Source organism: Capra hircus, chromosome 13, assembly GCF_001704415.2.
Source record: "Capra hircus breed San Clemente chromosome 13, ASM170441v1, whole genome shotgun sequence".
In the NCBI taxonomy this organism is placed as follows: domain Eukaryota; kingdom Metazoa; phylum Chordata; class Mammalia; order Artiodactyla; family Bovidae; genus Capra; species Capra hircus.
This window is the reverse complement of record NC_030820.1, coordinates 71,777,097-71,805,056: the sequence shown is the minus strand read 5'-3', so window position 1 is coordinate 71,805,056 and position 27,960 is coordinate 71,777,097. Positions and strand designations below refer to the sequence as shown.

Genomic DNA, 27,960 nt, shown 5'->3' with positions numbered 1-27,960 from the left:
GGAGGAAGGTGGAGACCAGAGAGCCCAGGAGAAAGACAACTTTTATTCTTTCAAGAAAATGCACCAACAAGTTGAAGGAAGGAGCACGCTGGCTAGGTAGGTCCCCTGTCCTAAACAGGGGTCTGAGATGAGGCCAGGCCTGGCCAGGGCTCGGGAGAAGCTGAGGGGCTCCCTGTGGCACTCGGGGAGGGCCAGGCCAGCTCAGAGGTGGGACTTTGTTCTGTTAGCACCAGGAACTGCCCGCAGCTGCAGCCGGGCTTGGAGACAGGACGGCAGGTGGGCCTGCCTGTCCCCACCTGAGCAGTCTGGGAGGGGCTGGTGGCAGCAGGCTCCCTGCAGGTGGTCTGAGTGTGATTCCCACTCACACCCCAGAATTGGCCCCCAGCCCCCTGTAAACATGAGAACGGGCTCGTGACTGCCAAGCCCCTAAGACAAGATGAGGGTCCGAGACGTGTGGCTGGGCTTCAGGCGACCCAGGAGCTGCCGGGCTTTCTCCTGCATGAACAGCTGGTCCCTGGTGCCCCCGCAGGCTACCGTCTTCCAGGCGCTGGTCATCTGGGAGGAGGAAAGGGGGTTACCATCCAGGCAGCAGCCAGGGCTCCTAGGGAAGCCTGGAGACCCTGGTTGGGGAGGGGTGGGGACATTTTCTGTTACACTCCCTCCCTCTAGAAGTCGCAATCTGCGCTCACTGCACCTTCCTGGTGGACCTAGGGAGTTAGTGCCATCTCTGGGCATCCTCAGGGATAGAGCAAGGAGGCTGGACCAGAACATGAGCCCCCACCCTCCCCCGTGCCCACCATGTGGACAGCCCCCACGGGAGGAAAAAAACTCTGCAGGCTGGAGAGCAGCAGAGAGGGGTTGACAACTGCAGATGGCTGGGGAAACAGGCAGGGGATCCCTGCCTTCAAGGACAAAGTCACAGAGATATGTCTTAATTATGAGTGAGACCACATCGTGAAGGAGCAGCTTTGCGGAGGGGGATTTCTGGTACCCAGGTCCCCTGCGGGAGTGGCATCTGGACAGAGATGTGAAGCCCACGTTCACCAGTCAGCAGAGCCACTGGAGGGCATCAGGCAGAGGCAAAGCCGGTGCAAGGCCCTGGGGTGTGGAGGGCGCAGAGTGAGGCCCCGAGGGGCAGCACTCACGGGGGCAGGGGTTGCAAAGTGGCCCCGGGGCTTCGGGGCTGCCGGCTTCTCAGGCTTGGCCTGCAGGAAGCCCTCGTTCAACAGGCTGCTGTCCTCTCTGCTGCCCGATGGGGTGAGGCCCGAGGAGCCCGCTGCGAGGATGCTGGTCGGCTGAAAGCAAAACCAAGTCAGAGGCTCAGCGTTTTGCCACAAGCCTGGGCAGCCTCCCAGACAGGCCTTTACCCTTGAAACAGCCTGCTGGGCTCAGCGTCCTTGTTGCAGGCAAGAACCTGAGGCACAGGCAGCTGAAGAGACGCCAGAGACCAGGCCCTCCACTCCACCTCCTCTGCATTTAACCACCTGACCTGACTTTTTTTCTTTCCACTAGTTATTTCACTCCCCAAGGGTCTGTCTGGAGTGCAGCAAGTTTCCGCCTGGCGTGGATGCCTCATTAGACAGAGCTTTCTCTGCCAGGAGTTTGAGTGGCAGGCGGACCTGTAGGAGCTGCCAGGCAGTCATCTGTCTCGTGGGCCTTTCCACAGCCCTCACTGTCTGCTGCCGGCCACCAGTGAAATACAAGCTCACCTCACTGCCTGCTGCAAGGGATCGACTGCCCGGCATGGTTTCTGGGGCCCAAGCTCTGTGGAAGCCCCCTCTGGAGGTTGGCCTGGGAATAGGGCGGCATCCATGCCAGGGGAGAGGTGCCTTGATCACCTGGCAAGGCCCTAAGGCACCTCACTGATCGTCTCAGGATCTTCCCTAGCAGGGCAATACACAAGGGAAGGCGCTGGGGACTCAGAAAACACACGCGCCCAACAAGTGCTCGCCATCAGCGCTTGCCGACCGAGCCTTCTGTAAGGACCAGAGCAAGGCCGCCTGGGTCGACCAGTGGGGAATGCCCAGTGCCACCTGCCCCCTTCCTCCCCGCTGAGCCCGGCACAGGGAAGCCCCGCCGACTCCACCCCCAGGGCTCTCCAGGCTGAAGGGCTCCAGAGGCCCAGGCCCCCCAAGGAGACTCCATACTCTCAGCCTCCTGCAGCTGGGTGGGGAGTAGGGAGTGGCCTCACAGGACGGCTTCTCTCCCAGACCCCTGACCAACCTTGGGCAACGTGGACATCATCAGCTTCACGTCCTCATCCACGATGTCGAGAGCCAGGGACTTGCGGACTTTCTTAATGGGGCTTCGCCGCATCTGGGGAGAGGTGGTGGTTAGGGCACACGCCTGAATTCCCGTCACTCTCAGTGCCTGATGACACTGGTCCCGGCTGCCCTGGTCCAGAAACCAGATCCTGGTGCAGGGAGGGCCCTGGAGCAGGCCCGGCTGGAGAGGATCTTCTGGGGGAGCCGTGGGGGCCCAGGACACTGGCCCCATCGTAGACTCTGTCCACAGGGCAGACTGTCCTGCCAGGTGCTCACCGGGTATGGAGAACACCACGGCCACCTCCACCCAACCTCATCCCCAAGGGGACCAAGCACAGCCCAAGTCTCTACCACACTCAACATCCACACAGCCAAGTGACCACTAGAACACCCACCAGCCGGGGCACTACACAGAGACACATAACCCTGTGGGACACAGGCTGTTATGGGAATGCCCAGCCCCCAAGCCCCGCGCCTCCTATAAGCAGATCAGGGGCAGCTCTGACCCCAGGGAGGGCCTCTGAGACTGACAGCTGTCCCCGAACTCAGCCCTGTACCCCCAACAGCTGCTACCCCTGCTGGGAACCACCTGCAGACACAGCTGCCCACACACCAGGGGGCCCAGCTGAAGGGTCCCCTCCCCGCCTGGCCACCCACCACCACTCTGGCCCACTCCCACCTTCCCTTCTCCCTAGAGGAGAGCCCTGGGAACAAAGGGGCTTCAAAACAGGAGACACAGAGCCACCTGCAGTCAGGAAACCACGTGGGCCGGGGGCGGGACAGGTCTGTCCAGCTTGGCCCGGCCTCTGCAACCCAGCATCCGGAGCAGTGTCCCCACCCGCTCCCACCTCACCTGAACCGGCTGGCCCCACCTCCTCACACTGCGCCGACAGCCGGCTGGCGGCTCGTCTGAAGGATGCCCCTGAAATCCTCTTTGGGCCTTTTGTGTCCCCGAATGCTGCCTGTACTGAGTCACTGGGGGTGTTTGCCATTTCTGCCCGCTGAACTCCAGAAACGACCCCCCTCTGGGTCTTAATCACCACTCTACCCACCCCGCCTGGCCCAGAGTCCACTTCAAGAGGGTCCAAACAACGCGGAATAACTGAGGCACCAGCTCAAGGGGAGAAGGAAGGGTGGCAGGCAGCTGCGCCGGCCAGTTTCATGGACCCCCAGGCTGTAGGAATGGACGGCCGCCCTCCGCCCCTGTGCCTGTTCCCCAGCCGCCCCCTGCTCTGTTGCCTGTTCCCCGGCCGCCCCCGTCCCCCTGCCCCTGGTACCTGTTCCCCAGCTGCCCCCTGTCCCCCTGCCCCTGGTGCCTGTTCCCCGGTCGGCTCCCGTCCCCGTGCCCCTGGTGCCTGTTCCCCGGCCAGCCCCCGATCCCCTGCCCCTGGTGCCTGTTCCCCGGCCGGCCCCTGGACCCCTGCTCCTGGTGCCTGTTCCCCTGCCCGGCCACGCCCGGTGCATTCCCCAGCTGCCCCCCGCCCAGCCAGCCGCTCACCCCGGCCTTCCTCTTCTGCTTCTCGGGCCTCACTTCGTCCTCGATGATGAGCTCAATGCCGGCCTCGGAGCGTAGCACCTCCTTCAAGTCCTCCTCCAGGTGGGGGGTCTGGGGCTATGGGCGGGGATGGCCAGGGTGAGGCTCTGCGCCCAGGCCAGAGGACTCGTGCCGAGCCTGCTCGTCGGGGCGGCAGGGCAGACCCGGCCGCACCTCCGCTGCCCTGGGTGATGCCGGAGGCGGCCTGGAGCCGGGACGCTGGCCTCACAGTGTCCATGGCCATTAACCATCCTGCCTGGGACACTGGCCTTAGCTCCCTGAGGGCTGGGAGCACTCCAGTTCATCACAGCCGCCCTCACCCAGGCCAAGGAACCAGCTGGCATCCTCCGCTGGGTACAGACGGAGGCTGAGAGCACAGCCCAGGGCCACATAGCTGTGAGCTCAGAGCCTGGACACACTCAGAGCCCAGCTCCTCCCCGCCTCGGCCCCACACCAACAGAGGACCCGGACGCACTCAGAGCCCAACTCTTCCCCACCTCGGCCCCACGCTAACAGAGGTGTTGGTTCCACATCCCTTTCTTGGGCCTGGGCGCTCAGGCGGCAGAGGCCAGGGGATGTAGGGCACAGTGAAACCGGAGAAGTCACTCTAAAAGCCCCCGTGTACTTGAATTATCGCTGCCAATGTCGGACTTGCCCTCTTGGATGTGTCCCGAGAGCACACAGACATTTCAGTATCTGGGAGCTGAGTCCAAGTCAGGAAAGGGCTGGACTGACTGTGCCTGGCCCGGGGCAACTCCGCCAGCTCCAAGCCCTACCTGCGCCCCACGTGGTGAGCTGGGAGGGGAGCTCACTGCAGGGATTCTTCTCCGTGACCCGCCTTTCTCCCACCTGCGGCTGGGTTCTCAGAAATGACCTGCTTCAGAAAACCCGGGGTGCCAGCCCTCTCTGCCCTGGGGTAAAGCAAGACCATCTCATGAACTAGGAGCTGGGGGAGAAGGGCCATCCTCACACTGTGGGGAAAGCAACCCAGAAGATGTCTCCACACTGCCCAGCTGCTTACAGCCCACTGACAGGCAGCTGGTCAACAGCCTTGGGTTTGACAAGCAATTCACCACTTTCCTCAACCAGCTTGCAGCACCCACGTACGTCCTTCTCCATCCCAAAGCCTGCCCATGTTCTGCCTGGCACAGCCACGAGCTGAGTATTCGGTCACTTTGGATGTCGGCCTCCACCACCCCCAGGTCCACTGGGATGCCGCCGTAGCTCTAGCACCAGCCAGGACCGCCTGCATGGTGGTTGCCCTGGAGACATCTGGAGAGCTGGTAACTCATTTTAACAGGGGGCCATGTTTATCAAACTAGGGAATCGCAACTTCTCAAGGCAGTCGGGAGATGCTAATGGGATCTCAGGACAGGGCGAGTGATCATAAACGGCTGGAGGACCGACCCGGCCACACCACCTACCAGGGGCTTTAGTGGTCCGTACTTCTCAAGGGCATTCTTGAACGGGGTCGGCGTGTGGGGAGTGTTGTCCATGGAGTACTTCTGATCTGGGGTTACAAACCTGCCAGGCACGGAGAAGGAGGCTGGGCGATGGCACTGGGGGGCTCTGCCGTGGGCTGCTCCTGACTCCCACACCCCCAACTGACCTTTGGCCTCAGCGGCAGAAAGGCAGCCCCCAGACGTGGTCTCTTCCCATCCCATCTGCTCGCCCACCCACCCACCTCCCCATCTGCAAGGGGAGTACCGGGGGCAGAGAGGAAGGGCCGTCCTCAAAAACAGCAAAGAATAGGAAGAGCCTGAGGGAGTCCAGGAGACCCGAATGGATGGAAGAATGGCTGAAGATGTTGCCGTCACTAGGATTTTCCATAAAACAAGGTGGCCTGTGGCCAGACTGCAACCCCAGCAGGAGAGGCAGGCGAGGAAGACCGAGGAAGACTACACCCCTCCCCGTCTCTCCCGAGAAGCAGCAGCTACTCCTTTTGTGGTGCCAGCTGTCTGTTTAAGAGCTTAGTGACTTGACAGGGGAATCGTTTCTCAAGAAACCTGTCTATGTTAAATTTTAGATCACTTGTTGAAAGACAGATTTCTGACCAAGGGATCCATACAGCTTATCTGAAATCACCTATCATTATGAGAACTAAAATTCCTGAGCGGATCCCTGATCTCCAGCTTGACTCCTGAAATATAAATAGCAATGCTTCTCCCCCACCCAGCAAATGTAACGAGCCGAAGAGCAGTTAAGCAACTCTACCTGGAATTCAAGGGTCATGATGATACAAGGAAGAAAACTTATTGTGAAAGCACCTCCACAGAAGCAGGTAAGCCACCTGTACAGGCCTGAAGGTGGAACACAGCCGCCCCTCCTGAGCACCAGAAAATGGAGAGAACTGGGGGGCCTTGTGTCCTTCCCGTAGAGCTGCTCAAGCACAGTGGATCTGCACTCGGAACTTACAGAAATGACGCACACATTACATTTTTCGTGGCAAGGTGGACTCTCCACATTTCTAATATCTGAATTTAGAAAACCATCAAATTAAAAAAAGGAAAAAGAGGAATTCCCTGGTGGTCCAGTGGTTAGGACTCTGCACTTTGCAGAGGGCACAGGTTCAATCCCTGGTTGGGGACTATGTTCCCGCAAGCCATGTGGTCAAAAGAACAAAACAAGAAGAAAAAAAAAAGAATTAGAACAAAAGTGAAGCACCAGACTACACTGATGAAGGAGGTGTGATGACCAGGAGGAGGCTGCCTTCATGAAACAAGAGTCCCAGGTGTTTTCCCAAGGCGTCCCTCGCCCAGAGAGCCGGTCTCTGCTGGGGGAGCAAGGGCAGGCCTGGCACTCACGCAGCGTGCTTTTGGTGCAGGGGCGTCTTGTCCCGGTGCAGCGGCGTGGTGACCACCACCTTTTGGCTGCACACGGGGGTGGACGTCAGCGAAGGGCTCTCCAGTTCCAGTGCATCCTGTTTATTCCAGAAGTTCAAAAACTGCCAGGACGACAAAGGAAACCAGACAAGGCGATGAGCTCAGGGCCGGAGAGCAAAGGCCAGGACAGATATGCAGGTCCATGTGGACCCTTGGCTTGGCGTCACCCAATCCTCCCTTTGCCAGCCTGACGGGAGTCCATCTCCCACCCCCATGTGCTGCTGGCCGTGAACTTAAGGCAAAGCAGGCTGTCTGTCTGAGAGCAGCTTCTTTTCAGAAGGAAAAAAAAAATGTAGCTCTGAAATGGTCTTCCTAAGCTTCACGAGGGCAGGGCCAGACCTGGTTTGGGGTCCCACGTCCCCAGCACTGGGCACAGGGACTTGCACACAGCAGACACCCAGAAAATGGCCTGTACTGGACAGCGGGGGACCGTTGCCCACTCCCAGTGAGCAGTCGGGGTGGGGTGCACGCACCTGGGAGGGAGAGAAGGGCAGGGTCTTGACGGGTGTGCTCTTCGGGGTGAGGCTGTTGCAGGAGTCCAGGAAGGACAGGCTGGCACTATTCTCCGTGACGGGGGACAGGGCGACGCGCCTCTTCTTCTGCCGCTTGAGCACGGAGGGCGGTGTGCCCACACCCAAGCCCCCCACGTCAGTGCTGGGGGAGATGGGGATCAGCTCGCCCCGGCTGCTGCGGCTCAGGTCGGAGATGGTGTGGCCGTCCAGGCGGTACTCGGTCACGCTGGGCGCGGCAGCAGCAGCCGGCCGGGGCGGCGCGGGCTGCTGCTGCCAGGCTTGGGACTGCCCTGGGCTGCCCACGAGGCTGCCCTCAGCTGACGGCTCCTCGGGGAGGTCAAACTTACTCAGGTCACACCACGCATCAGGGTCCTGCCCGGAGACGGGGGCGGGATTAGGAGTAACTGGCTTTCCCAGCGGTCGATAAACCACAGGGCTCATGTGCTACTGGAAAATATCAGAGCGTCAAGGATGATCCCACAGGGACCTCCCTGGCGGCCCGTGGTTAAAACTCCACGCTTCCACTGCAGGGGGCATGGGTTCAATCCCTGGTCAGTAACCAAGATCCCGCATGCCACGCGGCACAACCAACAACAACAAAAAACCCTGATTCCACAGCCCAGGAACAATCACCCTTAACTCTTCCTTGCCTTTCCTCAACGATTCTTCTATGTCTGTGTATCTGTATTTATAAACATAACTGAAATCCTATCATGCACATGTCTGCTTGCTGTTATTAAAAAAAAAAAAATGTGCTATGCATTTTTAAGATACACAAAAAACACTGAGAAAAATACAAAGAAAATTCATATGCCCATCAAGAAGCCTAAGAAATAAAACCTTATCACTAAAGCTCCAGGTCTACCTGGCAAACCTCTGCCTGCATGCAGGAAACCACTGCCGAAATTAAGTATTGACCATCTTTATGCATTTCTTTATCAATTAACACTTACCTGTGTCCCTAAATATTTAGTATTTTCAACATTCCTAACTTTAATACAAATCATTTCTATTTCACTTCTTTTTCCATTTAAAATTTCTGTAGAGCTGGAATAATGCAGGCACCTCATTCTATTACCAAAGTTTAATGTTTACCATCAGTAGACTTTAGTTGTTGTTATAGCAAAAACATTAACTTTTATAATAATTCTTACAGCTGAAAAATGTTCTATCATTTGAATATACATTACTCAGTCCCCTTCTGTTGGACATTTGGGTTCCTCCTAATTCTTAAAGATTAAGAACAGATGTTCTTTATGAACATCTTGGACATAAACCTTCTTTATTTCTTGACAGACACCTGGAAGTGAAGACCTGGGCCCTAGGCCATGAGCAGGATGAAGGGTCTTCATTTGCCAGCCACGTTCCCAGACAGGAGGTGGCCCTGGGCTCCATGAGCCTGTACATCACGGCACCTCACTGGGTGCTTCAACTAAATTGTATCCACCCTCTACCCACCCTGCTGAGGGAGTATTACCCTCTCCCTCGCAACCCAAGGCAGCCAAGTCAGAGAGAGTATGATCCTCCCAAGGTCACTAAGTTCCTAAGAGTAATTCTGAGAGGAACGCTTGGGTCCTTTCTGCCTTTGTCCAGTTAATGACAACCTAGCCCTAGGGCTTCTGGAGACAAAAGTCTCCACTTTGGTCCCTGGGCATCTGGCTCTGAATGGGCAGGAACCCCAGTGGTGATTTCTGGTCCCTGGGGCTCGCAAGAGCCTGGGAAGTTCATTCCTGAGGGTGGAGGGCAGCTCAGGGAAGTGCTGACTCCAGGACCACCTTCCAGCATGGAACGCCAACCTTGCAGGGGCCCCTGGAATTCACAGCATCTAACAGGCCCAAGTACATGCCCCAAGGACTGGCCCAGGGGACGATGGCAGTGTTTCTACAGCTACTGTGACCTCCCCCGCCACCAGTCGCTGAAGGTCATCGTGGAGTCAGCCCGAGCTCAGCACTCACCAGCTGTTGTGACTCTGGATAAGCCTCCTAACCTGTCTGAGCTTGAGCTGAGTCCACCACCCAACCCCCTTCACAGGCTGTTAAAGGACTGAGAGCATACGGAGAGGCAGCAAGTAGCGAGCCTGGCGCGCGGCAGGCACTCCGGGGTTAGAAACCGTCATCACAGAAGGAGCCCCAGGACTGGGACGTGACAGGTGCCTGAGAGGAGTCTGAGGATGGCCCCAGGCAACCCGGTGAGGCTCCAGCAGGGCGGGCAGCGCTCACCTCAGCCGGCCCTCGGGTAGTCTGCTGAACAGACCGACACACACAGCTAACTGTGAGATCCATTCTGGTGAAGGAGACACCAGAGTTCCTGCCACTGTGGCAAGAGGGGAAACCCAGAGCCAGAGGGTCTGAGCAGGCAGCCCCCTGAGACCGACTTCACAGTCTAAGCCCTCACTGGGCAGGACACTGGGCATGATGGTTAAGACCTCAGCCCCTTACTTGCTGTGTGACCTTGGGTACACCATCTGATCTCTCTGAGCCTCATCTACAAAAACACAGAAAAGACACCCCTCCCAAGATACCATGTGGACTACATGTTACGCCCACAGCCTGACATTTAGCAGAAGTTCAATGAACAGCATCATTATTCTCAGCTAACAAGAGGAAGCCTAAGTGGGAAGGCTTGTGTGGGCGCTGCCCACTGAATGCCTCTGCCCCCCTAGTCACCAGCCTCTTGCCCACCACCTCCTGAAACCCACTCCACACTTCAGGCCTGGTGGATGGAGCTGTGAAGTCACACCAACAAGTGCAGCCCCCACCAGAGCCCCTCCCCAAGGGGCACAGCCCACAGCCAGCGTGGCTCTCCCTGAGAAACTGGGACGCGCTCACCGTCGCAGCCCCAGACCCCTGCCATTCCCGGGGTCCTCTCCAGGAAACCCGACCGTCGGAGCTACCACAAACGCCAGTGCACTGGTGTTGCTATGGACACCACACCCTCCCCATCCCCCGAGGACTCTGTCCCCCACTTCCCCTGGGGAGCATGCCCCACCACCCCGGGCTTTACGAGTGAGTCAGGAGCTCCCTGAAGACAGGGACGGCACAGCCACTCTCTTGGGGTTGCCAGGCCCTGGCCGGGGGCTCAGTTTCGGCTCAGCCGTGTCAGCAAGACGATGAGCAGACGGAAGGACGTCTGTCTAGGGGGACGAGTGCTCCCTGACAGGGGTGCTCAGGGCCCACCGGGAAGTCCCTCAACCAACATTACCGACTCGATCAAGTCCAGGGCTTCCGAGAGGCCGGACTCCACAGCAGGGATGAGGAGGTTGGCAGCCTCCACCACCCACTTGTAGGGCAGGCTGGTCTCCGGCGAGGAGCCTTCCTGGTCTTCACGCTTGGGGAAGTCCTCCAGGGGCTCTGGGGTCCGCACTTCGTCCAGCTCCGCGGGGACAGGCTCCTGCTCCTGGGCGGGGGCGGCCGCTGTGACCTCCTCCTCGCTGCTCTCCTCTTCCTTCAGGGCAGGGAATGCCGGAGGCCAGCTGGTCATGACACTTCCCTGGGGACACAGGGCATGCAGTTTGAGTTTGTCATTATGAGATACAAACTGTGCCGTGTTTCAGCAAAAATGCACCATCTGAACCTTATCAGAAGTCTATCAACCCTAGCACTTGATAAGGAAACTCAGGTGAACCCAAATTGAAACACGGTCTATAACATACCTAAGCAGAGACATCACTTTTCCGACAAAGGTTCGTCTAGTCAAAAACTATAGTTTTTCCAGTAGTCAGGTATGGATGTGAGAGTTGGACCATAAAGAAGGTTGAGTGCTGAAGAATTGATGCTTTTGAACTGTGAAGTTAGAGACTCTTGGGAGTCCTCTGGACAGCAAGGAGATCAAACTAGTCAATCCTAAAGGAAAGCAACCCTGAATTTTCACTGGAAGGACTGACTGATAGAGAAGCTGAAGCTCCAACACTTTGCCCGCCTGATGCGAAGAGACAATTCATTGATGGTGGGGAAGACTGAGGGAAGGAGAGAAGGGGGTGGCAGAGGATGAGACGGTTGGATGGCATCACCGACTCAACGGACATGAACTTGAGCAAATCCTGGGATAGTGAAGGGCAGGGAAGCCTGGTGTGCTACAGTCCATGGGGTCGTAGATTCAGACACAACCTAGCAGCTCAACAACAACAAAGCCTAACCTTATACTTCAAAATATCAGTACCATGAAAGGCTAAAGCGGATGAAAGAGACAGGACAACAAACCAGTGTCTAACCCTGGACTGGACCATGGGCAGGAAAAAAATGGAAACTGGATGGAAGATCAGTTAAAATTCCTAAAGTAGTTAAATTCCAAGTGTGTACTCAAGGTACACTGGTGAATGTCCTTATTCTTAGGAAATACAACTCAAGTATTAGGGGATAAAAGGCACAATGTATGGAACCAGTGTATCTCACATAGCTCAGGTTAAAAAATTTCTATGTACATAGAGAAACATAAAGCAAATCTGACCAGTATTAAAAATTAATGAACCCAGTAAAGGGTATAGGAGAGTACTCTTCTTGCAACTTTTTTGTATGTTTAGTATTATTTAAAAATGAAGGTTTGAAAAAGGAGTGGATACTAATTTTGTGACAGGAAAAGAAAAAAGAAATAGAGGAAGATCGTTTGTGGCAATAGCTCCCCTGGAAGAATCTGGAAACAAGCTCTGACACGTTGACCTGACTGCCCGAGGAGCCTTGAACCCAGCACACGTGAGGCTCCCAGTGGCTAAGACTGCACTCCCAATGCAGGGGCAGAAGCTCAGTCCCTGGCTGGGGAACTAAGATCTTGCAGGCTGCACAGTGTGGCTAAAGTAGAATAAATAAAATAAAGCATTCATTAAAAAAAGAGAAAACGGCCAACCTCACTAGTAAAAGCAATGTAAGTGAAGCAATGGCACTGCACAGCTGCTCGTAAAACTGGCAGAGACATTCTGTAAAGTCGGAGCCAACTGTGACCCAGTGCGGGAACACAGGCAGCTCCGCTTTCTGCTACAGCAGGGCGGCACTGCCCTTTGAGTGGGAGTCTGGCGATGCCTTATGAAAGTGCTTCCCTGGGGCTCAGCTGGGAAAGGATCCGCTGCAATGCAGCAGACTTGAGTTCCACCCCTGGAGAAGGGAAAGGCTACCCACTGCAGTATTCTGGCCTGGAGAAGTCCATGGACTGTAGAGTCCACGGGGTCGCAAAGAGTCGGACACAGTTGAGTGACTTTCACTTCTCACTTTAGGAAAATTTCAAATGTCTACACTGTTCGACTAAGCATTCCCCCACATGAAAAGGCACACGTACAAGCGATGTGAACAGTGATGTCCACTGCAGCATACATGGTGACGAGACGCTCATCAAGACAAGAGACAACAGACGGCATGACCGATTCAAGGATGAGGCGAAGGTCTGTACACACATAATGACAGGGGAAGAGGAGAAAATGACGTTTGTAAAACGGGTGGTTTAGTCGCTAAGTTATGTCAGACTCTTGTGACCCCATGGACTGGAGTCCACCAGGCTCCTCTGTTCATGGGATTTCCCAGGCAAGAATACTGGAGTGGGTTGCCATTTCCTCCTCCAGGGGTACTTTCTGACCCAGGGATCAAACCTACATTTACTATGTCTCCTGTATTGCAGGTAGATTCTTTATCCACTGAGCCATCAGGGAAGCCCATTTGTAAGACTGCAAGAAGATCCAACCAGTCCATCTTAAGGGAAATCAGTCCTGAATAGTCAATGGAAGGACTGATGCTGAAGCTGAAACTCCAATACTTTGGCCACCTGATGCGAAGAGCTGATTCTTGAAAAGACCCTGATGCTAGGAAAGATTGAGGCGGAAGGAGAAGGGGACGACAGAGGATAAGATGGTTGGATGGCATCACTGACTCAATGGACATGAGTTTGAATAAGCTCCAAGAGCTGGTGATGGACAGGGAAGCCTGGTGTGCTGCAGTCCGTGGGGTTGTGGACAGGACTGAGCGACTGAACTGAAGTTCTAATCTTACACAAAACACCCCCTGATGTTTTGTGTCTAGGGGGCTGGCCCTGCTGGCCCAAGGGAGTGCCTAGACCTGGATCTGGACCTCACAGGTCCAGCCTCACCCATTCCTCTCCACTGTCATTTTAATGATTCTATTATACTGGTAATTTATGTAACTAAGGTTAACATCCGACTTTTTGTTGCTAGAAACAGAACTTTACTGACTGTCCTTGTAACTAAATCACTGCTCATTTGCTCACTTCTTTCTTAAGTTCTTTGAGGTAGATAGACACATTCTTTAGAAACGTGAATGCGTTTTGCTAGATTGCCTGCCAGAAAACACTCACCTTTTCTGTGTGTATGGGATTTACCTCACTGGTCAATGCTTGCAATTATAAACTTTCTCCGTGCTTCAAAAATAATACAATGATCATTGTAGGGTTAGAAACAAGCCTGTAAGGCGCAAGGCTGAGCCTGTAAATCCCAACTTCCAGAGAGAATGGATATACTGTTTAATGCATGTGCCAACATTTACTACCAAGGCAGGAGAAGGGGGCAACAGAGGATGAGACGGTTGGATGGCATCACTGACTCGATGGATATGAGCTTGAGCAAACTCCGGGAGTGGACAGGAAGGCCTGGCGTGCTTGCAGTCCATGGGGTCGCAAAGAGTTGGACATGACTGAGCGACTGAACTGAAACTTCAATTAAAAAAAAAAAGTGTGCCCTAGGGTGTAGGATGTCAAAGTGAAAGTCGCTCAGTCGTGTCCAACTCTTTGTGACCCCATGGATTACACAGTCCATGGAATTCTCCAGGCCAGAACACTGGAGTGGGTAGCCTTTCTCCAGGGGATCTTCCTAACCCAGGGATCCAACCCGGGTCTCCCGCACTGCAGGCGGATTCTTTACCAGCTGAGCCACAAGAGATGTGAGATGTTAACAACTATAAAAGTGACACCATATGATTTCATTTATGACTTTTCGAAAATTACAGAGATTAAAAAAACTGGTGAAGGGTGCCAGGGACTAAGGATGGGAAATTCTGGGCTGAAAGGGGCACAAGACCCTGGGGGGTGATGGGGACATTCTGCATCCTGACTGTGGTGGCGGCAACATGACTGTCTCGGTCCTGATCTCCACAGGAAAAGACGAATCTTACTGTGATTGCACCTTGACACATCTGATTTTAAAGTACACGTATGTTTTACTATGAAAAAGCTGGAGAGAGCAACAGGTGGGAAGGAAGCCGTTGATGACGACAGGGAGGCTGAAGGCCTCCCCGCCTCCCCTTCCCTGACACTGGCTTCTGCATCCTGCTTCTGTGAGGAGGTGAGTGCCAAGCGTGGACACAAGTGTTATGGGGAAAGGCCCTTGTGAGAGACAGGTGGCCACACAGACCCTCCTGCAGGATCAAAGAACAGCCGAGGGAACGGGTGAAAAGGGAGGAGCAGGTGTTGATGGGATGGCATCGGATACACGTGAAATCCCGACCCACCCAAGCGCAGTGGCCAAGCCCTCCCGAGCTCCAGCTGCTCACCTGGCCTTCCGAGGAGGGGGCACTCTGGCGGCCGTCCTTGTCCTCCAGCTCCAGCAGCAAGTACATGGGGGGCTTGCTGTCTCTGGACTCACTCAGGAAGCCTCCCGTGTCCACCTTCCTCTTGATAGTGGAGTTCCAGTGATTCTTCACAGCATTGTCTGTCCTGCAGGGGCCAATGGGACCTTTGACCCCAGCTCGGTGGCCCACCCCCCACCGGGTGCATAATTAGCCTCTCTGAGCTGAGCTCTGGCTTCTGTCAAGGAGGGTTCAACCTGAGGACCTCTAAGGGCTCTAAGATGAAGTCTGACATGCCTGCAGCCTGGCATGATTTACGGAGTATTTCCACACACCTCTGCGAAGTAAGCAAACATCTTATTCAGCCGACAGGGTAAAAATCCTAACACTGAAGTGTTCTGGCAACTCTCAGACCCTTCCCGGCTCCCTGGGCATCTATAGAAACTGGAAGCAAGCTGCTGGCTGTTGGCCCATGTCCTGAGGCTCAGGGATCTCAAACATGAGCCCTGATCACCTCCCATAGATAGAAAATGACCAGAGAGGACAGAGCAAGAAAACACAGGGTCCCCTGCTGACTACTCTGAGCCTTGGCTTTTTAATCTGGGAAATCAGATCACTTCCTCCTCCATCACTTGTTAAAGATTAAAGCGCAAACACGTATAGTTGCTTAAGTCAGAGCAGTGACACGTGAAAGCAGGGAGGGTAGCACAGTGGTACAGGAGCGCAGGAAGTGTGGACGGAGAGAGGCCGACGGGTGCGCAGCAGAGCAGGACCGCGCAGCAGAGAGGCGCGGCACAAGGCACAGGGAAGCACGGGCTGTGGAAGCACGCATCGGCGGCGGCGTGAGCAGCCCCAGCGCACACGGGTCGCAGCAGCGCACAACTGTGGGCACACAGAGACAGTGCCTTCTTTGGGGCTCTGAGCTGAGTGCTTTTCCACCAGAATAACAGCTTGAATAGGCCACCAGTCTCAGAGGAGGGTCTGGGCACTACGGGGAGGTGGCCAGGGACTCACCACAGGCGGGAAGGACAGACCAACCTTCCCCGAGGAAACAACATTCCCCACCAAAAACCAAAGGGTGAGAGCGAGCTGGCTACACAGTGGGCACCAGGCAGGGGGCGTCCAGGCTCCATGTCTGTGGGTGGGAGGAGAGCATAGTGCAAAGCCCGACAGGTGAGCGAGGGTGACTGTGGATCAAGGTGAGGCTGTGGCATCAGCCAGGTCAGGCTGGCCACACAGGGAAGAGTCTCCATCCAAGGGTTAGTGGAAGCACCAAAAGGATTAACACACTTAGGTCTGAGTTTGGAAACAGATGATTTCAGACTCCAGGGAAAACAGGCCATCTGGTATTCTATCTCCTTTCCCTCCATGCCATTTACCCTGGCACCACAATGCCATCGTGAAGAAAAGATTAGAAATAAAGCAAAGTAGAAATGCCCATGGACAGGGCCAGTGATTAGGATGCAGCATTCCTGAGGCAGGGCGCACGGGTTTAATCCCTGCTCAGGGAACTACGATGATCTCGTGTACTATACGGAGTGGTCAACGCACACACAGACACACACACAGACACAGACACACAGACACACACCAAAGTACACAGGCAAGAGAGCAGGATAGATGGTAGTGGTGAATAAGAGATTTTTACGGTTTCCAGAAGCAACTGTGTGAAGCAACTCAGGAGACTGGGGTTGACCCTGGACGATCTGGCAAGACCGCAGCCCAAGTCCCAAGTTGTTCCAGTTCTCCCTGCAGAACCTCGAGAGACCCAGCGCTTGGAGCGGCCAGGCCCAGTGAGGAGTAGAGTGAAAACAGAGCAGTGCTTTGGACATCCAGACCAGGAGGAATGAGACTTACTCTCTTTTATTAAAAAAAAAAAAAAAAGACCAGGCAACCCAAGCCACGTGGCTTCTCAGGTGTCACAGTGGTGAGGAACTTGTCTGCCAGTGCAGGAGGATCCAAGAGACATGGGTTTGATCCCTGGGTCGGGAAGATCCCCTGGAGGAGGGCACGGCAACCCACGCCAGTACTCTTGCCTAGAGAATTCCATGGACAGAGAAGTGTGGTGGGCTACAGTCCACGGGCTCGTAAATAGTCAGGACATGACTTCAGTGACTTAGCACGCATGCAACCATGGCCAGGGCACGAAGCCAAAAGTGGGCCCAGATGAGAACCTGCACCGTGAACAGGAGGCCCCCAGGCCCGCCCCACCCCGCTCCAGTCTCCCAGCAGCCAGGTCCCTGCACTGCCCGAGGCAAGAATCTGAAGGCCTCTCCTTCTGGGAAGAGTGAACAACGCCAGAGAAATTGGACTAGGCCTTGAACATCCCCACAAAGGCCAGGGGATGCCCTGACCGGCCCTGGCCCCAGCGGGCGGCTCACCTCCCTGGCAGCATCTTGGCGATCTCGGCCCAGCGGTTGCCCAGCACCTTGTGGGCCTCGCAGATGATGCGGTCCTCCTCCTCCGTCCAGCAGGACTTCTTCACCTCGGGGTTGAGGTGGTTGTGCCAGCGCTCACGGCACTGCTTGCCCAGCCGGCCCTTCAGGTGCTTGGCAATCAGCGTCCACTGCTTCGTGCCATACTTCTTGACCAGCTCGATGACCTTGGGGGAAAGACGCTGTGAGGCCAGCGGGACCCCCCAGCCCCTCGTTTCCCACCCTAGCACCCACCAGTGGGATGTCATCCTCAGTCTCCTGACCCCCTCCCCCGGGGTGCGTGAATGCCACGGTGCAGCAGGCTCAGGCCCAGGCGTTACCTTCTGGTCCTCCTCTTTGGTCCATGGCCCTTTGACGAGGTCTGGATTCAAGACCCTCAGCCACCGATACTGGCACTGCTGGTCAGTGCGGTTCTGAAAGAAGACAGGCATCCTTGAGAACTCCTGGCCTGTGGCCCTACCTCGTTCCCAGAACCCCCACACACTACACACCCACGGGCCAGGACACTGTGGTTCCCTTTGCTACAAGTGGGCCTGGATGGAAGCAGGCAAACTCAGAACCCTGTGCAGAGCCACTGCCCACAACTGCCCTGTGCCAGCCTGCGGGCTATATCAGGGATTCTCGCTTGCTTCCGAGAGGGGCTATTTCTCTGAAGGTTTCAGACCCTGTAGAGGACAGGGAATGAGGAATGGGGCCAAAGGGTCTGGTGATCTGGTCCCCGAGCTGCCTGATGAGCCAGGAAAGCCAACAGCAGCTCCTGCCACATCCCCTCCCTGTCGGCCAGCTGCAGAGCCGGGGGTGGGGGATCCTAGGGGGAGCCACATCACCAGGAGGCTCTAGATGCTGGACATGGTGGCTCCGGTCAGCTCTGCGGGGGCCTCACCATGAAGCCTGCTCAAGCATCGTTTCCTCTCAGGTTCAGTTTCACGGTTGAGAAACCGAGCAGCCACTCGTCAGTGACTTGCAGGAAGAAATGCAAATATGCCACTGATATGATGCATGATCATGGAGCCTAAGGCCCCCAGGCACCCAGAGGCTGCCACGTGGGGACGCTTACATCAGGGTGCCCCTGATTCCAGTTTGGGTAGAAAGGGCCTCAGGAGGCTGGAAGGTTGTTTTGTTGGGAGAGCTCGGGGGGCGCCTGGTAAGGAATTCTTTCTTCTCCCTGACACCAAGTCTCTCCCAGGCTCCCTGTCCGGGGGAGCGGGCAGCAGAGGGGCTGCACTCACGGGAAAGTGGCTGGCCAGGAACTTCCAGTCTTGCTGTCCAAACTGCTTCACCAGGGCCTTCAGCTGCTCGTCCTGCCAAAGCCAGGAAGACAGAGGGCTCAGCTCACACGCATGCAGAAAGCGGCTGCTCTGGACTGAGACCCACCCTCCCTCCAACACAGAGAACAGCCTCATTCATCCATTCACGTCACGAAGCGATCATCTAACTATGCACCAGGCACGCCAGCACCAGAGCTGCTCAACTTTGGGGACTTAAAGTCTAGAGGGAAGCAGACGCTAATCAAAGGCTCCTGCAAACAAAAGGAGGGCCACTTTGTGCTGCAGGGATGGAGAGATGGACAATGAGGCCTATGGGGAATTCAAGGGACAGGCTCCAAGGAACTCTAGTGAGGCTAGGCTGCAGGAAGCAGGAGACAGGGAGGCAAGAGGATTTGGGGGTGGGGGCAGGGGTGGCGGGGACCAGAGCACACGCAGGGTTGACTCAGGCCTCTGCGTCACGCAAGGCCACCGATGCACTGAAGCATCACCACTGACAGGTGGTCACAGTCCAACGTGCTTGTTGTGAACTTCACTTTGGCAGCTGCAGGAGAAAGGGCTGCAGGAGGGCAGAATGGAGGATAGAAGGCCATTACAGGCATCCAGGCCAGAGACGACAGTGACCCAGCCCTAGAGACAGGGAAACGTGGGCACTTGGAATGGAAAAACATATCTGTTAGAACACTCTCCTGAACATAAACTCGTTCTCCTGAATATAAGCTATTGATTCATGCAACAACATTAAAATCACAGTATCATTAGGATGAGAGAAAGAAGTCAGACATAAGAAGAGTACACACTGCTTAATTCTGTGCAGAGGAACTTCTAGAAAAGGTAAACAAAGCTATAGGGACAAAAAGATAGTCAGCGGTGTCCATGGTCAGGGCTGGTTGGTGGGTGGAAGAAATGAACAGCAGGGAGCAAGAGATGCCTGGGGTGATGGGAACACCCAGCAAGGTGATGTTGCTGTGAGTTTCACGGCAGCACATCCACTGAAACTCACTGGATTGTACTTCAACAGTCGTAGCTGTTTGTGTGTAAAGTATTCCTCCAGCAAACTGACCATTTTTACCCCCTGCAACTTGTAGGTTCTCAGTTCCCCCATCAGGGATTGAACTGAGCTCCTCACAGTGAAAGCTTGAGGTCCTAACCACTAGATGGCCAGGGAATCCCCCAAACTTATTTTTTTTTAACTTTATATATATAAATAAAATGTAGTATTATCCATACAGTGGAATATTATTCAGCCTCAAAACAAGGAAATTCTGTTACAAGCTACAACCTGGATGAACCTTGAGGACATTATGCTAAGCAAAATAAGCCAGACACAAAAGGACAGAGACAGCCTATGTCCACTCATATGAAGAATCTAAAGTAGTCAAAAATAAAAACCAGGGACTTCTCTGGTGGTCCAGCGGCTAAGACTGTGCTCCCAATGCAGGGGGCCTGGGTTCAATCCCTGATCAGGAAACTAGATTCCAAATGCTGCAACTAATGATCCTGCATGTGGCACCGAAAAAATGATCCCATGTGCTACAACGAAGACGAGGGCAGCCAAATAAAAAAAGAAATCAAAAACAGAAAGCAAAACAAGGTGGTTGCCAAGGGCTAGGGGGAGGGGATGGGGAAAATTAGTGTTTAATGATTCAGCTTTTTTTGCAAGATGACAGTTCCAAAGATCTGCTGCACAGTGAGAATACGCTTCATGTACTCAACATACACTTGAGAACAGTTACAATGGTTTAACATTAGGTGTTTTTTCACACACTCTCTCTCCCGGGAAGGAGAAAAAAAAGGCCACCACAGACATCCAGACCCTCAACTGCAGCTTGGCCACAGCCCAGCACCAGCTGGACAAAGTCCCCATAAATCCTGTTGTGGGGCCAGCCCACATCCACACAGTCAGCTCCGGACACCATACCCTCCCTTGCTGCCCATCCCACCTGGTCAGGCCAACCCTTGACTTCTGCCCATGTCCCCTGGGTCCATCTCTAGCACCACCATCCTCCCTGACAATGGGGGTGGACAACTCCCCCCTCTCCAATTCCTCCTGGGCCCCGTGGGCCCCTCCACCTGTCAACTCTTACCTGCACTGCCCTTATCCCGCCACAGCCATCTTCTGTCTGAACAACGCAGCGCCCCTCCCTGCTTGCTCAGCCTCAGGCGGCCCCAGATCTCTTATCCACCCCACATCCAGTAGACCAGCTCCCTGAAGCTACAGTCACATCATTCATCTGCTTTAAAAATCGTCACTGGCTTCTCCCTGCCAGCTGAGCAAGCCTCCGTGTCTGAGCCCAAGCTTCACAGCCTTCCTCCTTGGACTCTGTTCCATCTTTCCCTAAATCAACCTTTTCAAAAACTCTTCAAGGACCCTTCCCTCCAGCCACACCAGGGCCCCTCTACTTGCCTTTTCCCACCTACAACCCCTTTCCTGTTCTGACTTACCCACCATTTTGCATACCTCCCTGATCACTGAATTTCCAAATCCTCACCCATGAAGCGTTCCTTAACCTCTCAGACAACAGTAAACTCAACTTCTAAAGGCATTTAAGGCAATGACAGGCACCTCTTAGGTCCAGGGGGCTTAGTGTAAGACAGGAGACACCACGGTGGGCATAAAGAACGTCGGTCCTGCCAGTGCTGTGATGGCCACAGCACATCCACAGGCCTTGCGTGTGGTCTTATTTCTCCATCCCAGGCAGAGAGAGATGCTCTGGGGTAGGGACCCCACCTTGTCTGATCTCCTAAGACCACAAGAGCAGGATATAGACCCTGGTCTACAGTGGGATGAACAGAAAAGGCTGGCCTAGCACTCCTGTGAAGAAAAATCTTTTATGATTTAAGAGTGTTTCACAACTCAAACAGTAAGTTAAGAGGAGGTTGAGGGGGAAGAGACTCACAACTAAACACATCTAGGAAAACAGAGGCAGAGTAAAAAGATAAGGCCAATAGGAGTTTTAACATGGTACAGTCAAGTTACAAAAAGACCTGACAGTCTATAAAACTAAACATATACCTATCCCTTAGGGATACATCCCTAAGTATCCCGCCTAGAGAAATGAAAACATAATCCTCAAAAATACTCAGGCAAGAATTTTCATAGCAGCTCTAGCCTCAATAGGCAAATTCTGTAAACAGCCAAAATGCCCATCAACAAGTGAAACATACCATGGGCTATCCATACAATGGAATACTATTCAGCAAGAAAAAATGAACAAAGTACTGAATCATGCAACATTACGCTGAACAAAAGAAGCCAGAAAGAAAAAGAGTATAGCTCTGTGAATTCATTTACAGTACAGTTGAGAACAGGCAAGAAGATCAGAGACACTGACTGGATGGGCCACTGCCCGGAGCTGGGAAAGATGAATCACAAAGGGAATTTCCAGGGATAATCAAGATGGCACTTATGTAAGTAACACACACTTATCAGAAGTGATGGAACTGTCCACTTTAAAAAGGTGCATTTGACTACATATATATATATATATATATATACACACACACACACACACTCCATAAACACGATTAAAGAATAAAAAGAAGATCAATTCAGAGCTTGGTATTACTGACACAATACAATTATTATTTTTTAAAATGATAATAAAGTAGGGGTTGGCAGATTTAGCTAAACCACCCAGCAGTTACAGGACAAGCAGCACAATTAAAGTTCAGGATACAGAACACATCAGCTTCCCAGAGACAGCAACTGCTGCTCCTCAGAGACACATCCCTCCCAGAGTCAATACTGACAGGGTACAGGAATGCTGAGAAGCATCAGAGAGAAACAGAGGGCCCACTGGTCTCCTTCAACAGCGCCTCCTCTTCATCATACTGGTTGGGGCAGACACACCCCAGTTTCAGTTCCGTCCGCCCCCACCCCCGCCGCCGCCCCCACAGCTTCCATCACTTCCATCCCCTGCAACTGCCCCTCAGTGTCACTTACCTCCTCCTGGGTCCATTTGACCTTGCACTTGCTGTCTCTCTGCTCTGGCACATCTGAATCTGTGTCCTGGTAGTGCAGCTCATCCAGCTCCTCACTGCAGGGGAAAAAAGCCAAAGGTCAAGGATATGCGTCTCTAAGGGCTGCCACCTGATGGACAGAGTATGGACAGAGGCCAGTGACCTCGAAGGAAAGGTTTCAGGGAGGTGGGCTTCTACTGTAGGCACAAATGTGGGTGCTTCCACCCTCCCCCTTTCTAAAAAGTTTTTGATGAAATGGGGTTATGGGGATTTCCCTGGTGGTCCAGTGTCTAAGATTCTGAGCTCCCAATGCAGGTGGACCAGGTTCGATCCCTTGTCAGGGAACTAAATCCTATGTGTGGCAACTAAGACCAACCACAGCCAAGGAAATAAACTAAAATAAATATTAAAAGAAGAAATAGAGTTATGGTCTATTTTTTTCTTTATTCTTGTCTTTTCACTAACACCCTTATGATTTCAAAAGCTAAAAGAAAAAAGATTTCACCAAGAATATTAGGATATTCAACACCAGACACCCACTTCATGTTTCCTTTTCAGTAACAAAACTGTAACTTGCATGGGTATTTTAAGGATTAAAGTCAAAGATGTATGTAATCATTATGCACCAGGATTTTAAGAAATATTGGTTATCTGAGAAAACCATTTAAAATACATTATCTCAGGGACTGCCTTGGTCGTCCAGTGGCTAAGGCTCCATGTTCTCAATGCAGTGAGTCTGGTTCGAGCCCTGGTCAGGGAACTAGATCTCACATACTCCAAGTGAGAGTTCCTAGAGATTCCGCATGCCACAACCAAGACCCAGCATAGCCAAATAAATATATATTAAAAAAGAAAATATATTACCTCAGTATCTATGTGCATTTTTGCATACCCCTTCTCAATCCTTGCCTTCACACAGGCCTAATTTATGGAGCAAAAAATCAGAGTACAAGCAACTTTGAATTCTGAATGTTTTTATTTTCTAATAAGTAATTTTCTAAGTCACTCCAACATCTTCCTATTTACGTGGTATAATGTTTACAAAAATGAAGATCACGCTATCCACCCCCAGGGATGTCTGGGACTCACTGGAGCACCCTCCCAACTCAGGTGGACCTGTCAGGGACATTCCTCAGGCATGCATTTTTACGTAGGAAAAGTCTATGAATCTCCAAGCACAGGTCAGGTATCAAAAGAAGGAAGAGGACTTCCTTCTGCAGCCACCCTCCTTTTCCCTTCTCAGCATCTCCCTAGTCACTCCCACACTCCCCAGAGCGCCTTGGAAATCCTCCTGTCTCATAACATAGGCCCTTAGGTTGCAAATGCCTATCTCCTTGACAACCGGGACAGAGGTCACCTCCACCTCCGTATCTGCCTTTGGAGGATGGCACCAAAATGCCTTAAGAAATGTTTGCTCTGGAAATGGCCAGATACAGGAATGAATGACTGATAAACATGCAAAGCTGCTGCCTCTTAGTTGATCAGAAATGCTAACATAAGTTAACTTTTAGAATGAGGTAAGGAAGGGCTGTCTAAACCCACCAACACCAGTCACAAGAGCTGGAATTCAACCTTGTCTCGTCATTCCCAACCCAATTCATGGAGTACTCCACCATCTCAAAATAGGAGATTCTACAAGATACTAATAACAGAAAGAAGCTGGCTTTAACATCTACTGACCCCAGGCTCTGTTCTAACAGAAAATATCTTTGGTTCTCTGACACCCAGCTTCTAACAGAAGCTCAGCAAATGTTCCTTCAAGGACAAAGTGATTTCTTTGTGAACACCCTCTGGAGCTCCAATACTCTATTTAATGCGGACAGTACTTCAGACGGCTGGGACAATTCCGTGAGGTTTAATATACTTATATCACCATCACAGTAATGATTGTCTATTTCACATGCATTCTCATTATTCCCATTTAATAGATGTGAAAACTGAGCTCCCAGGTGGCACTAGCAGTAAAGAACCCGCCTGCCAATGCAGGAAACTAAAAGACACAGGTTCAATCCCTGGGTCAGGCAGAGCCCCTGGAGGGCATGGCAACCCTCTCCAGTATTCCTGCCTGGAAAATCTCATGGACAAAGGAATCTGGCAGGCTACAGCCCATAAGGTTGCAAAGAGTCAGACATAACTGAAGCGACTTAGCACGCACACACGAAGCTCGCAGGGGTTAACCTGCACCTGTAGGTCCTCATCTGATAATCCCAGCAGGAAAAGCAGAGGCTAAGTCAGTAGTGCAACCACGTGGAGGTCTCACACACCCTTTCTATGCCCTTCCATGTGCTGGGCTCTGCTCCAGTTGGGGTGAGTCAGAAGCTGAGCAGGAAGTAGGGCACTGTGCAGGAAAGTTACAGCAAGTGGCCAAGAATCAAACTGAATGCTGTGGGGTTCCAGGATGCAGAACCCATCCCTCACCTGGGAGCTGGGATTCTTCCACTGAGCCCCAGGGCAAAGATGGTAGAAGACCTGGGGGTTTTCAGGGGCTTTGGGTTTGTTGCCTGGAGTGAACACTTCCTGAACCAGAAATTCAGGGCCTGACCAGTGCCTGCCCAGAAAATAACTCCTGGGAATTGGAGCTGCTCTGAGAAACCATGGCCTGAGGAAGACACACCCTGTGCCTGATGACTTCCCAGGGATCAGATGTTTCCTTGCTGAGAAGCCTGTGAAGGCAAACATCACCTGAAGCGGGATATTTCAGGCTATTTGGGATGGATACATGAATCCTGGGAGGGAACAGGTCAGAACCCCTTGTGGTTCTGTAGTGTGACTCCCAGACTGGTTGAAAAGCCTAGAACTCAGACACTCAAGGAACAGGTGTAAGACAGGAACATGGAACCCACAGACCTGATTTCTGGCTTGTCTCTGCCATTCAAACTCTGGGGGATAAGTAAAATGGAGACTGCAGTTCTTGCCTCCGCCCCAGGGGTTGCTGGCACAGATCAGTCTCTCTTCCCCTTGCATTCAACCCCAGCTGCCCCAACCCCCGCACGTAGGACAGGAAGAAGGTCTCCGGAGCGAGACCGACCTAAGGCCCCGAGCCCAGGTGATGAGGGACCAAAAAGTCCCTCCCGGCCTCAGCAACCCTCCTAGGTCAGGGGAGAGAGCCGGGAGTGCTCCGCGCTTCCCCGAATGTTAAGAAATGCCCACCGGCAAAACCAGACCCCCCCAAAAGGCTCCAAAGACAAGCGTCTTCCAGGCTTTCGCCTCCCACTCACCGCGACTTCGAAAATAATTTTTCTTCTCCAGGGGTCGCCTCCCTCCCCGGTAAAGGCCCTTCCAGCTGACACCACCGTCCCACCCCCACCCCGCAATTAGGCGGGAGACAAAATGACATCATACAAGGCTTGGCCCGGGTCCCAGGAGACCCGCTCGCCCCAGCTCCGAGGCCCAGCAGGCCCGGGGGTGCCGAGCGAGGAGCCCCCGAGAGCTCCCCGGCTTCGCGCGCACCCTCGACGCCTCCCCGCGTCAGGCGACGCGGGACACCTGAGTTTTCCGCCGACCCCAACCGCGCCCGGCCGGGATCGGAAAAGCCCCGGCGAGGGTGGCGGTGCGGGCAGGGGTCGGGGCTGAGGAGGATGGCGCCTGGGGAGGGGGGAAGGGCCCTCCGCCGGCCGGCTCCGCTCACCCGCGCGTCCGCCGCGACATCCCCCCGGCCCGGGCCGCGCCGCGCTCGCCCGCCCGCCGGCCGAGCCCGGAGCGGGAGCCGGGCCGGGGTCAGGGTGCGAGCTGCTCCGGCCGCTCCGGGCCCCGGGACCGCGTGGCGAGGCGTCAGCGTGACCACAGGTCCGGCCGCTGCTCACGGGGACTGCGGCCGCCGCCGGCGCTCGCAGAAACACTTTTCTATCTCCCGCCAAGCGCGTCGGCGCCGCCCGGGCCAGGCGCGCGGGCGGGCTGGTGCGCGGGGCGGGGCCAGCGAGCGACGCGGGGCGGGGCCAGCGAGCCGCGCGGGGCGGGGCCTGAGGGCCCGAGGGCACCGCACCGAAGCTCCCAGGGTAGGGAGCTCGTGGGCGCGGCTTTGACCCCGCCACCCGGTGACTGAGGCAAGGCCCGGCCGAGAGCCTTGGGGCAGGCCTGGAGGAGGGAAGACTGAGAAAAGGGAATGAGCCGCAAGGGTGGGAGAGTGAGGCCGAGGGAAACTACCTGTGCAAAGAGCCCGGCGCTAGTCCAAGCAGCTCCTATGTCCCTACACCCCCACCCCCACCCCCACCCCCACCCCAAAGCGGCCTCCTCACCTACGCCTAGGCCAGGGCTGAGACTTGGAACCCAGTCCCTTCTTCCTTTCCAGCCTTGAACTCAAGTGGCTCCAGCTCCTCAGCTGGACTCCTGGCAGCCCAAAGCAAGCCTCCTAAAAAGCAAACCTGATGTTGCCTCTCCAGAACTTAAAGTCTCTGTCCTCTCCCTCAGGGTAAAATATTCTGCAATCAGGTTTATAGCACTCTGCCAGACCACCACCCCGCCCCTAGCTGGAGGAAACTCTTCAGCCTCCTGGCCGTTGCTGGGGTGGATACACTTCCCACCTGTCCCACCGGAACTAGTTCCTGTTGCTCCTTTAAGAGTCCACAGCCCACAGTCTACTTGCTGACTTACTCACGTCCTGATTTGAACTATGGGCTTGCTAAAGTTCAAAGTGAGTGAAGTCAGTCGTGACTGACTCTTTGCGACCCCATGGACTGTAGCCTACCAGGCTCCTCTGTCCCTGTCTCCAAGCAGGAATACTGGAGTGGGTTGTCATTTCCTTCTCCAGGAGATCTTCCCAACCCAGGGATCGAACCTGGGTCTCCCGTATTGCAGGCAGACGCTTTACCATCTGAGCCACCAGGGAAGTCAAGTTCAAGGGGCCCCTCAATTCACAGCAGTATCCCCAAGGCCCAGAATTCATTGGTTGCATTAATTCGTTTCAGTTGAGTTCAGTTCAGTCGCTCAGTCGTATCCGACTCTCCGAGACCCCATGAATCGCAGCACGCCAGGTCTCCCTGTCCATCACCAACTCCCAGAGTTCACTCAGACTCACATCCATCGAGTCAGTGATGCCATCCAGCCATCTCATCCTCTTTCGTCCCCTTCTCCTCCTGCCCCCAATCCCTCCCAGCATCAGAGTCTTTTCCAATGAGTCAGCTCTTCGCATGAGGTGGCCAAAGTACTGGAGTTTCAGCTTTAGCATCATTCCTTCCAAAGAACACCCAGGTTTACCACATGCTTGAACTCCTAGGGTCTTAGCAATTAATTTTCCATTTTAAGTTGCCATTTTACCATGAGTTTCATGCCACATCCTGGAAGGAGTGCAGAGAGAAAAGTAAATGAATTATGAGATGGGAGCCTGGGGACACAAGGCTGAACCTCAGCCTCTTAGCCCCTGCTTATGCCTCAGATCACTCTCCAGAAACTTCTGGCCACCTCGGGACAGTCCAGCCAGCTGCTGCAAACTTCACTTAACACAACAGAGGAAACACTGACATGTTTCATGCTGGAAGCTTCCCCAGCAATTATCTCAGGGCTTCCCCCACCTACTTCCCTCATAAAGTAATTCATGAGGACATCCCCTCTTCATTGCTAGAGCATAGCATTTAAGCCAGACTGCCCAGGATTTGATTCCCAACTCCGTGTTT

The 27,960-nt window shown here is 54.1% G+C and overlaps 1 protein-coding gene across 1 annotated transcript; it reads right to left on the bottom strand.

Moving 5' to 3' along the window:
- MYBL2 (MYB proto-oncogene like 2) lies at positions 24-26,247 on the bottom strand. The gene is made up of 14 exons (XM_018057893.1): positions 25,980-26,247; positions 22,335-22,428; positions 18,353-18,424; positions 17,444-17,536; positions 17,070-17,290; positions 14,674-14,836; positions 10,394-10,681; positions 7,154-7,564; positions 6,603-6,742; positions 5,223-5,322; positions 3,763-3,876; positions 2,224-2,316; positions 1,146-1,295; positions 24-555 (listed from the first exon to the last, which is right to left on the bottom strand). Exons 1-14 carry the CDS (start codon positions 25,997-25,999, stop codon positions 427-429), a joined length of 2,088 nt encoding a protein of 695 aa, XP_017913382.1. The 5' UTR covers positions 26,000-26,247; the 3' UTR covers positions 24-426.